Below are 12436 nucleotides of genomic sequence, written 5' to 3'. Positions count from 1 at the left end.
CTAGGAGTATAGAATAGGTGTCCTATATATATATATATATATATATATATATATATATATATATATATATATATATATATGTATGCAGTGAAATGAAGCTAATTTTTGCCGCAAAGCTAGTTTACGAAGCATACGGGTACTAGATTTTTTTTTCCCTGCACCCAACCCGCCTCGGCCCAAGGAAAATCTCAGGAATTCTAGAGCCATTATTATATAGCTCAAGTTTTCGAGTATTTCCCGAAGTGCCATTTCCAAAAGGAAAAAAAAGGCTAAAGTAAAAAAGAGAAAAACCAAAAAGAAAAAGGCAAAGGAGAAGGGGGCAAAGTGGCAAACCATCAAATCGCTACTCGCACACAAAGCACATCTGCTTCGACTCTATCGCTGCCGCCTCCCTCCCTCCGCATCTTCTCTCCTCGTCGGCTCGTCGCAGCCCTCCCGCGTCTGAGCAGCGCGCGGGCAGCAAGGCCGGCCGGATAGCTGAATTCGCTGCTACTAGTCTCCGGAGACGCACCAAGAGGCCCCCCGCCCCCGTCGCAGCCGACTCCGCAAACCCCGGGTTCGCCGCAAAACCCATCCAATCAGCCGGGGGCGACGCCGTCCTGCGCCCGCCCCCCCGGGCATGCCGAGGCTGAGCCTTGGAGAGGAGTAAATCAGCAGGTCAGAAAAGTTTCCAGAGTTTCCTTGGAGATTATGCATACATTTTTGTTTTATTCCCTTTTAAAAAAGGGCGCACCTAGCAGTGGCGGATCCAGAAAAATTCCCAAGGTTGTGCGCATTCCAGAGCCGGCTGTACACAAGTTTAATTTCTAGTACATCTGCATTATATTATAAGTTTAATGATTTAAGTATGAAATTAGGCTAATTGCAGTACAATTTACTTAATTCAGAGTATCAAATGGTCTTACATGAACAGAAGTTCCAAAATATCTAAGTTTAGCATGAACGTTCTCTCATCTTAGGAAGCGCTCGGTTACTCGTAACATATACACTATATCATAGGTTGAATCTTTTCCTGCTTCCCCAAAGAATGACAGAACAGTTTTTTTATTATTTTTTAGTCTAATTCTAAAACTCTTATTCAAAGAGGCAAATTTCTATATCCTAAAGTCCAAATCAAAAGAGGCCAATAAGGGGAGGGCTGGAGGTGAAGGGGATACCTGGCGAGTGGCTTCTTGGCCGCCGGCTGCCCGGTCGCACGCCCCAATCGCTGCATAAAGCTGGGGAGCGGAGGAGGGACCAGAGCAGGAATGAACATGTCTCTGCATCCGTGCAATCGAGCACTCGGGAAGGCCAGGAGCCTAGGACGGACGGCATGACACTTGGGACAGACAGTGGGAGCGCTCCTGGGCCGTTGCATATATGGACTTGATTTGGGTGTCGCAGGAAGGAAGCAGACAGGCAGCTCATCATTATCAATGTTATACTCAGACTACACATAATACCAGTTCAAGTCTCAATTTTTTTGGGTGTGCCTGGGCACACCCGGGGACCCTGCTGGATCTGCCCCCTGGCACCTAGGTTGATTCCTTTGTCAGAGTGCACACTTTATCTGCTGTCATGGCTGTTGATGCTGAGCAGTCAGCCTGAATGGGATCCTAATACTGGCTGTTTAAAAAACATGAATGGGGATCCTAAATCCGCAGGATCCAGGGGAGGCTGTCTCAAGGTTTAGGAAATGAATACCTTATTATGCTTTTAGCTATCGCAGTTGTTCTTCCATAGTGAGATGAATCTGCATCATGCCTGCTCATTCATTGAGGCCGTATGAATTGCTTTAGTATCTTTTACGGTTGAGTCATGGAAATCTTCCCAGATCCTTGGGGTACATTTCTGTTGTAGGTGAAATTAATTTTTCCTTCACCAATATGGTGGCTGTGCTGCTTAACACATTGTCATACATTCTTATCTAGGTCAAGCAACTATCTCCTACATGGTGGTTGTGGAGCTTAACACACTATCATACATTTCTATATAGGTCAAACTACTGTCTTTGTACTCTCGGCTGAAGAAATTGGTTGATTATTAGGATGAAGTCTAAGACAAATAGGAGCATACAGAAGGCAGGGAAAGGAAATCATGTCCAAGGAGGAGGGCCAAGCTGGGTTCTTGTTGCAGGTGGAGTTTTGCTGAGCACACTATCAGTCAGACTTGGGTGCAAACTAAAGCAAATGTTCGATACAAAGCAGCAAAGCAATACTCCCAAAGGTCTCATTTCCCCTCATTTGCAGTTGTAATATTGATCTCTCTCCATACTCATTGTATGATGGCTGCTGACTATTCAAATTTGCAGCTAAAAGAAGGCCTGAAGCATGTGAATTGCACTCGAACCTCTACCGGTTTAGTGACCAAACTGGCTGCTATTATTGTATTTCAGGTGCCTTTTCTGTAACTTGGTTTGTTCTATTCCCTGTTACTCTCTTGTGGTGAATCTTGCAGTCTATATGGCATTGAATTAGTGCTAGAATACAAAATCTGTGTGATGGTAAACTTGCACTGTTGGCTTTTTCCCACTTCTTGGTGAACCTTGTGATCTATGGCGTTGATTTTTTTTCAGCATGCATTAAATTTAGTGCTAGAATGTAAAATTAGAATGCAAGTTTGTATACCTGCGTTCTACTTTATTTGTCTTTCTTTCTCTTCACATTAACTTGTAAACAAAATGCTGTTTAGTGGGGTTCAATAGTTGGTTCTTATGTGTAGAGTCATACTTATCTACAAAATAGTAACTACTAGGTTGTGGCATTTCTACCAAAAAATTGCCAATTTGTTATACAAGTTTAGCATTTACAGACACAACGATGGCATCTTCATAGTTTCAGGCTATTCATTTAACTACGCTTGTCTCTTCAGATTTGGTTTTAATATAGTTCTTTTTATTGGTGGCATGGTGATTCTTTCCAAAATATGCGACATATTAATCGCCGTTGTCATGTGCAGGGCTTGCAGATGGTGGAGTGGAAGTCAAGCAAGCACCAGCAAGCCCTGTACCCAAACCAGTTGAACCCTCACTTCCACTTGTAAAGATACCTGGGCCAGAATCAAGTAAAGAGAACAGTGGTGTCATGTGGATATCATCACCTGATCGACTTGAAGATCCTCGAAGACCGTTTCAGTACTCAAACAGTTCTGGCTCTCCTTGTGTTTCAGAATCAGGATCTGACATCTATAGCAAAAGAGAGGTCATACAGAAGCTCAGGCAGCATCTCAAGAAACGTGACGAGATGATCATGGAGATGCAAGCTCAGATTGTAGATCTTAAGAACTCTCTTAACATTCAGGTGACACAGGTCACCAATCTGCAGTCTCAGCAGGATGCTGCCAATCGAGATCTGTTTGAATCCGAGCGAGAGATTCAGCATCTAAGGAAGATCATTGCAGATCATTGTGTTGCGGATGCACTCTCTCACGAGAAACCTTTACAAGCTAGACATTGGCAGTCAGATGCGACCAATGGGCATTCCAATGGCTATGCTGATGGCAGTGTTGATGATCCTGAGTTGCATTGTCTTGGTATCGAGAAGAGGAAGGGGGAGATAGAGAGGGTGGAGATGCTCAAGAAAGAGGTTGGTGAACTGAAGGAGGTTATCGAAGGAAAGGACTTCGTGCTTCAGAGCTACAAGGAACAGAAGGTGGAGCTCTGCTTAAAGATCAGGGAGTTGCAGGAAAAGCTCTCAGCACAAGTGCCAAACATCTTTTAGGACCTATGCATAATGTTTTCTTAGAAGAATGAATCTACACATAATGTTTTCTTAGAAGAATGAACCTGCACATCTTGTTGCTGCGAGTAGAAGGGGAAGTCCTGCTCCGAAGATTGCAGGAAAAGCTCTTGGCAATCGGCACACATGCCAAACACCATGTGATCTTTGTGGAATGCTTCTCTTTTCTTTTTAGAGGGGAACTTTTCATAATGTTAGGTTGATTTCTTTCTTTTCTGTCATAATGTTAGGTCGATTTGCTTTCTTCCTTTTCAGTATGTGCCCTTAGTTGCTTGGGGTTTAAAAGGGATTATTTTCACAGTTGCTAGGCCTAGGGTAGTTCAATTGAACTTAATAGTCGACTTGCTGTACAGGTTCTCGGTTTTGAGACAAAAAATCTGTAGTGTCTACTCTTTCACCGCAGTTTGGTTTGGAGTGGTGGTTTTTGAAATGTATGGTCGATGAAATTTCTACAATGAACTCTGCTAGACCCATGTATGACGTTGCTCTTGTTTGTGATTCCTTCTAATTGAAAAGGGAGTTCAGTCGAAACATGGGTGCTCATTGTTCATATGATAGTTATTGGGGTGGGGGCAGTTGCAGAACATTATACATGTGATTGGGTTATGGCCTCTGAGTAACATGCAGTTTCCTAGCTTCGTACTTAGTCACCAACTCATGCAAAAATTCTTGCATCTCTTACTTTATTTAGCTTACACAAATCTGAGATCATACAAATGAGAAGAATAGAATGAGTAGCGTACGTGTACATTAAGTTTGGTCAAATGGCTGTCACATGGATTCTTGTGTGTGTGATCTCCTTGTGTCCCTATTGAAAGCGAAGGGTTGGTTTAAGCCAAGGGTTGGCATAATTTCAGATGGCTCATCAGTCACTAAATGTTACAAAACTGTTCTCAAAGGTATGTATTCGGATGCATTTTCTTGTACATTATTATAGGGGCAGTTTTGAGCTTTTGGCACTGTCAGATACATTGGAGGTAACAGAACTCCAAATGGCAACAGAACAGTACTAGGAATTACCTTTCTGAAAGCCAAAAGGTTAGTGCCACATGAGCCAAATCTAGCGAGCTCAATCCAGCAATCTAGCCTTCTTTGATCAGTTTTAATAATTCTGTGCATATAATAAGACAGGCCAGATCATGTAACCTGGCTGATTAAAGAAGCTTATCTTGTTGCATTGACTTCATAACTATCAGTGCAAGCTAAAGTGAAGTGGATATACAGCTGTATCATTGGAAGAAGAAGAAAAAGCAAACTGGGTCTCTGATGCCTTTGCAAAGGACAATTAGGATGATTTTTTTTTTCTAACAAAGGAGGAAGAATTACACATATGCAGAGTCTGTTCTTGAGAACTTATGATTCATCAACTTTTGTACATTGTTCAGCATGAGTTTGAAGCCTAACAATATGCAGAGTCTGTTCTTGAGAACTTATGATTCATCAATAAGTACATTGTTCAGCATGAGTATGAAGCCTACAATATCTGGAGGCAGGCACTAATGGGCAGTATTAGATACTGTGTCCTCATGACTTGTACAACACTTAAAGGTACATGGTAGAGTACTGTCTTGCTAGTCCTGATATGAGGCATACTAGTCACCGTCACTCTCTCGATTAGGGACGGATCCAGATGAAAATAGACAGATCATAGGAAGAATGGCACCCATAACCAACCCCGTCCACTAATCCGTTCAGTGGGAACGAAAAGATGGAGCAGTTGCAAAGTGCGTATGACATGAACCTTGCATACACAATGTGTTTTTTGCTCCCTCTGGTTTTGTTTTCGATGTATGTAGTTTCATGTTGTCCCCCTCTTTTTTGCGGCAAATGTTGTGACAGTCTCTATAGCACCATTTTTGACAAATAATCTGCCATATTAGGCTGTTAAAAAATTAAGAAGCTATAAGTTATGAAAAAAAAACATTTCACGATAAATCGTGCAGTACTACATATTCTTTTGTTTTGAAATAGTTTTCAATAATGTTTTTCTCTCACGAGGCCACCTGTCATCATCTTTTATTCTCCCCCTCACATATCGCTCGCATTAATACGAATATGTACAAACTTGCGCAAAGATCATGTGAAGTTTCCGCATTGCAATTGGGGTAAGAGCACTTCTGAAGAAAAACATCTGGTTTATGCAAGGCATGTACATACATCCTTTGGTGATAAATACTCCCTTAGCATTTCCAGGACATATTAAGGTTGATGTGAAATGACTGATATGCCCCCACTTAATCCCCGCAAATTCCAGGCTTCGTCCGCCTCGCTGCCGCTTCAGTTTGCCGAGGCAATTCAATGAGTTTTCCAACTGGTTGATGCACCCAGTTAATGAAAAAGTGATTTAACTTGACAAGTGGCAAAATCCCAGCGCATCAAAAATAATCAAATTCACATAATCAAGTCATTACCGCCAATTCTATTCCTCCAATTCACGATTGATTTCACAAAAATTAGCAAGCTTTGCCACCATGACGTAGCGCTAAGCGCAAAAAAAATAGGGTGCTAAGCCAGAAAATATGGCGCTACTTCAGTTGCATCAGGAATTTAAAAACCAAATTTCATATGTCTATAAAATCTGATAGCGCAAACACACACATCTACAGCAATGATAGTCGACCTTAACCTTCCAGCCGTAGAAGGAGGGGAAGAGGTAGCATTACCTGATATCAATATTAAAACCGTAGAAGTGATAGTCCAGGAAGAGCAAGTGGTAGTCAGGAAACATCACATGAATAAAGAGAAGAAGGCCTCCATGAAACAGCTGCTATCCAAGGAGAGGAAGTCATCCATAGAGAAGAAGGTCATCCATTCGATCTTTACCTAGATCCAATGATGCAAGACTTAGGTAGGCAAGATTATATTTTTTCACATCAATCTTGAATTCCATATTAAAGTTTATATGGTAAAGATCAAAAGCTTAAAACTTGACCCTTGTAGATGATGACAACGAAGCTTATAACAGCACAAAACATAACCATGGTTCTATATTTCTGATTTCAACACTTTATAAGAATTATAACAATTTCACAATGCGCAGTAATAACCATGGTGTGGATTGGGGGCTGGGGGCTGGGGGCGAGACTGAATTCGAGGTGCGATAATAGCATCTAGTCTTTGCGGTACAAGTCCAAATTAGCTAGAAATCAAGTTTTTATGGAACAAATTTTGAATGCTTAAAATCAAGTCTTTGTGGGACGGAGGGAGTACAATTTAGATAAGACCGTCTCTAATGCATTAGCTTTGATCATTATTTTTATTAAAATATATTTGTAAAATCTATTGAATTTATGATATTATAAAAATATTTTTCAAGACAAATCTATCCATATAATTTTAAGATTTTTAAAATAAATATTTTAAAAAATATTTTTAGCCAAAGTTTAAAAGTTTGACTAAACTTTTTTTAAAATAATATGTATTTATGACCGGAGAAAATATTATTTTGCTTGCAGAATCTTTTAGTGGATGAATTAACAAGCATTTGATGCTTTCATATGAATTCATATTTTCCACATATGATGATTTTGCCACTCCAGCAACAAAATCTCATTTAAACTCTTTCTTTTTTTATTCGAAATCTTTTTAAAAAACTTTTCTGCTCTAAGATTTCTTTTCTTTTTTTTCCTTCTAGAAATGCTTCGTTGGTTCTTGTGTGCGTAATAAATTTTGGTTCTGTAGAGGTGGTTTGGAATTTAGAGTACTTAAATGCGGGAGAGCTGTCAGCTCCAGCCGTTTGGTTTTGCTATTACCCCAGTATTTAATGCCTTCTCTACTTTGACTTCTCTTGTATCATTTCGCGATCACACCCTCCTCTCATGACGTTATTACCTCTGATCTTTTGGTATAGTGTCTTCCTGATCTCCTTCATTTATTCAATTTTTTTTGGCTTTATCATACTTTAAGCATGCTCTACGGTTCCTTGATGTTACCTATTTTAGTGAAAAAATTAGGTGAATATTATTATAAAAATATCTATATTGAAAAATATCATCAGCTGTAAGGATCTAACTTGGATGATCTTTGTAATGATATTTTTCAAATTCACTCATATTTTATAGTTTTCAAACACTACCCTGAAAAAAGATTTTCGCACGCTGAAGAGTCTTTTTGCCTCTAGTTACACTATTAATGAGCCATACATAACTATTCATTTTTTTTCTTTCAAATATACATATATTTATTCTTATGGCCAGTACAACAAATTATAGATTTGAGTTGATAGGGTGTATCTTATTTCACCATTTTTTTCTAATGCTTTCTCTCGTAACAGATATGGACCTGAATTAGCTCTAGTGCTCTGTCACTTAATCTCCCGTCTCCTATCAATAAAATCATAAATGGGAATGAAATAATAATAAAACTACACTTTAAACAAGGCAAACATGGTTTTATTTGCAGACATAAATTGTGAATAACTATTTAAGGTAAACAAACACATAATGAAATATATGAAAGAAAGTCCCAAAATGTGGAAAATTGGAGAAAAGTTGGCACTTGGAACTAGACTAGTTTTTTAAAAAGAAAATAGGGTAGTCTTTATTAAAACCTATTTGCGGATCTCTTGGACCTTCACTCTCGTAAGACCATCTCCAGCAGCTACTTTAAAATTTCATAATCTAAAATACTATTACAATATCCCATATCACTATTACAGCATCTCTCATTCCATATATCTCCAGTAGAAACTTTATATCTCATCCACTATCTTCTCTCTCCTATATTAAATGGTTTTTTCTCCAACCGCCAAAGCAGCATCGTTTTTTACATGTTCCCATTGCAACGGCTATTGAATGGTAAGGTAAAAGTTGGTGGGATGTTTATTAATTTTAATTATTTAGAAAAAATATTTTTTTTCCAAAGGGACTGTTGCACTACAAATTTGGTCAATCATTTAATTCGGAGGGACCAATTTTGTTGGCATGAATTTTTTGATAGTACAATTTTTTCCCGACAACTGCAACTACGCAGTCACAAATGATTGCTTCCAACATACAAAATGGATGGTGCTACCACTGCAATTTTGCTTATAGAGGGAGGTCACTCGTCTTGCAGCAGAAGCCTCACGACTAGTGGCTTCCAGGGGAAGGAAGTGCGGTGGCTTCCGTCATAAGGCTCAGCATCTCACTATATATATGAGGCTGGGGTACTCACATATATGCAAGGAAGCCAAATGGATCCTTCGTTTAGCCTGGAAGCAGTGCTTAAGAGAGCTGTGTTTCTCCTCTAATGACTCTTCCGATGAGGAAGATGATATGTTCTTAGAGACTCTGAGCGCCTAGCAAGCGGAGTCAGAGGCATCCCAGCGGCGACCTTGGGGCAGTTTAGTGCCTGGTCGCCAGCGTATCTACCATTATCGGCTGGAGGGCCATATTAGGTTGTACAACGACTACTTCGTCGATCCCCCCATGTACCTCGACTAAATTTTTCGTCGCTGGTAATATTGTAAATAAAAACTCTCTTGTGTAAGTGTTATATACTGATGTATGTGGGAGGTGCCTAATGATCGTTGTTGGTGCAGGTTCAGGATGAAATGTAACCTTTTCCTCAAGATTGTGCAGGCAGTTGAGGAGCATGACCCGTGGTTCCAACAGAGGAGGAACGCTGCAGGCGAGCTAGGGCTGTGTGTGTTGCAAAATGTGACTGCGGCATTTCGTATGCTAGCATACGATGCTCCTCCCGATTCTCTAGATGAGTGCCTTCGGCTAAGGGAGAGCACCATCATTGAGAGCATGAGGCGGTTTGTCCGTGCCGTCGTCGAGGTGTTCGGCGATGAGTACCTCCATTCTCCGAAGCATTGATTGTATGAATTGGTGGTGGAAGAACTATCCGACTGCGTGGTCGGGTTCTTTTACCAGCCATGTTAACGCACTGACGATCATTCTTGAGGCGATGGGCATCGCAGGACCTGTGGATTTGGCATGCCTTTTTCGGCATGTCAAGTTCTCTGAACGACATTAACGTTCTGCACCGCTCACATCTCCTTGACGACCTTGCCGCAGGCGAGGCCCCAAAGGTACAATACTCCATTAATGAGCATCATTACACCATGGGGTACTACCTTGCAGACGGCACCTATCCGGAATGGGCCACGTTTGTGAAGCCCATACAATCTCCAGTTAGGAGGAAGTGGCAACACTTCGTGCTTCAGCAGGCGGCATCACGGAAGGATGTGGAGCGTGCCTTCGGAGTACTGCAGTCCCGGTTTCCCATAGTCCAGGGGGAAACAAGGTTATGGGATCAAGAAACACTTAACAACATCATGACCGTCTGCATTATCATGCACAACATGATAATTGAAGATGAGAGACTGGATGAGGAAGTCGAACACGTGTACGAGGGTGTTGGTGAGGATGTGCAGCCGTCGCACGACCTAACCCCCCCCCCCCCTCTGCATTGCTAGCATTCAGCCAACGGTACGGTGCTACAAGAAGCAGGCAGGGTCATCAGCACCTCCGTGAAGAACTTATTGAACACCTTTGGCAGATCCACAGAGGAGAGTAGTATCAGTCTCTTCTAGTTCTATGTTAATATGTTTAGCACTATGTCCTATGCAAGTGTGTATTATGTGTAGTATATCCTATGTTAGTGCGTATTGGAGTAGAATATTGTAGTAAGCTCGGTTTTTATCATGTAAACATGTCGCAAATGAAAAAAAACGCTCAGGCCGAGCTACACCTTTGCTGAAAATTTGTCCCCGTGAGGACAATGAGGGCTCAATAGCCCAAATTATCAAAGCAACGTTCAACATAACGTAATACAGTTGTAGTTGTCCAGCAAATGAAGGTCCATACAGGTTTCGCTCAACCAAATTCACAATCAAGATCACAAATTAGACGGATGGCCCAGAAGTGGCACGCCTAGCTGCAATAATGCTCGGCCTGAGGCTTTTGTAGTATGCCTTCTGGTCCTCATCCATTTGGGAAAGATCCATGTTCATTATGAGCATCTCCTCCTTTACCTTTTCCATTTGCATATGCTCCTCCTCGAGCCTGAGCCTCTGACACTCCATATTCATCATCTCAGCAAACCTCTCCACCCTATCCTTCTCAATCCTTTCTTTCAATGAGAACTGGCGGTCAAATATCTCCTTCATGGGAGCAGAAGCTGAGTTCGACGAGGAAGAACCGTGGGCAACCTCCTTCGAGCCAGTGCGGCCAGGTGGCCGTTTAGGACGTGGACTGACAATCAAAGCAGGGGTATCCCTAGCTTCTGCTCCGGGATAAGACTCAACGTGCTGCGTTGAGGCGGGGCTGCCAGCGGCGGCGGTCTTTTGCTTCTTGTGCGAGGACTCCGATTGCCACTTGGGATGATGCCGCAACTCCCTCCAACAAGGCAGCAACGTGAACTCTTTGTGCTCGACGGCCTGGAACATCTTGCATGCCTCCACGATTTGCCACCAGTAACCATTTTCATCAAGACAATATCATAAAACAGTAACACTTATAAATCAGTTCAAAAAAACAGCAACACGTATAAATCAGTTCTACACCATACGGTCTCGCCCTCGGTGGTCCCACTCCTCCTAGAACGCAAGGCCCTAGCATAGTGGCCGCAAAACTTCTGCACCAAACAGTTGATGAACGTCCACCTCTCCTGCAACGACTTCTTATTGCGGGTAGAAGGGAAGTATTTGTTGTCGTGGAAGTATGTCTCGATCCTCTGCCAGAAATCCCCTAAACTCTGGTTGCTCCCCACCACGGGATCCATGCTCACGTTCAGCCATGAGGACACAAGTAGTAGGTCCTCCTTCATGGTGTAACTTTGTCCACGGCCACTGCCAGCCACTATCTCTCCTAGTGCCTCTTGGGACTGCACCTCTGCCAAAGGAGGTTGTGTGTCGATGATGCCTTCTTGGGTGTGCGGCACAACGTCATCCCAAGGGATGCCATCGTCGTCACCACGAAGGAAGTAGGCTTACTCCATAGAGTCCCTACACACTAGCAAATAAGCACTGAAATACAACAAGTATTGATTAACTTGAACATGCTTTCCTTCCTATGAATAAGAAAGGCTTCCACCAAATGTCATATCCAACATTCTTGAAAAAACATAGACAGTTCACACTTTTTCATAACATAAACAAGAGACACTCGATAACTTAAATCACATTATGCCAAACATCATAACGGGAGTACCAGAGGTCACGACTAACAACTAGAGGTTAACCGTAAACATATAGGGACCGGCCACCTTGACTCGATAAATCTCGAACAACTAAGTATTAACCCTACCCGACTACAACCTCCATGAAAGATCTGATTCAATGGATATGCCATCATCCGAATCAGCACACAATAGGGTATCCGAGCTCCAGTCAGCAGGAAGGATGTCATCGTCGTCAATGTCCTTTGATCCCGACGCTTCCTCATCCACTGCCACGCTTCTATTATCGGTGTCACCAACATGGTTGGGCACGCCACCGCTGCTCAAAGCATCTTCAACTTGGAACACGAGCTGCTCCAACTCCACCGCAATGGTGTCGACCTCCAAAAGCGCTCTGTTGAATTCCACGGCAGCAGGGATGTTGTCCATACTCAAGTTGTCGTTGGCAACCTTCTTCAACGCCGTAGCCGCCTCCTACACATGGTCCTGAATCATCGACACAAGAGCACCAAGTGCTGCGGCATCCACCTACAAGCACGGAAAAAGCGCTTCGGTGACCTCAAACTATGCCAATGAACATATATACTAAAACTAGGTGTTGACAAGTATATGCA

The 12436-nt window shown here is 42.1% G+C and overlaps 2 protein-coding genes across 5 annotated transcripts; one reads left to right on the top strand and one right to left on the bottom strand.

Moving 5' to 3' along the window:
* Positions 1-335: 335 nt before the first annotated feature.
* Positions 336-4247, top strand: LOC133919177 (uncharacterized). Of its 4 annotated transcripts, none has more exons than XM_062363480.1 (4): positions 336-657; positions 2027-2205; positions 2291-2374; positions 2938-4247. In XM_062363480.1, exons 2-4 carry the CDS (start codon positions 2028-2030, stop codon positions 3696-3698), a joined length of 1023 nt encoding a protein of 340 aa, XP_062219464.1. In that variant the 5' UTR covers positions 336-657; position 2027; the 3' UTR covers positions 3699-4247. The 4 variants fall into 4 exon arrangements, with proteins under 4 accessions (XP_062219464.1, XP_062219466.1, XP_062219463.1 ...); XM_062363482.1 differs by having other exon boundaries at positions 1976-2205; positions 2947-4247; XM_062363479.1 differs by having other exon boundaries at positions 1976-2205.
* Positions 4248-10548: 6301 nt separating this feature from the next.
* Positions 10549-11471, bottom strand: LOC133917944 (glutathione S-transferase T3-like). Its single transcript, XM_062361754.1, has 2 exons — positions 11214-11471; positions 10549-11100 (listed from the first exon to the last, which is right to left on the bottom strand). Exons 1-2 carry the CDS (start codon positions 11469-11471, stop codon positions 10549-10551), a joined length of 810 nt encoding a protein of 269 aa, XP_062217738.1.
* Between the last annotated feature and the right edge of the window lie 965 nt (positions 11472-12436).

This window comes from Phragmites australis, chromosome 5, assembly GCF_958298935.1.
Source record: "Phragmites australis chromosome 5, lpPhrAust1.1, whole genome shotgun sequence".
In the NCBI taxonomy this organism is placed as follows: Eukaryota; Viridiplantae; Streptophyta; class Magnoliopsida; order Poales; family Poaceae; genus Phragmites; species Phragmites australis.
Note: the sequence above shows the minus strand (reverse complement) of the source record. Positions and strands in the feature narration are given on the sequence as shown.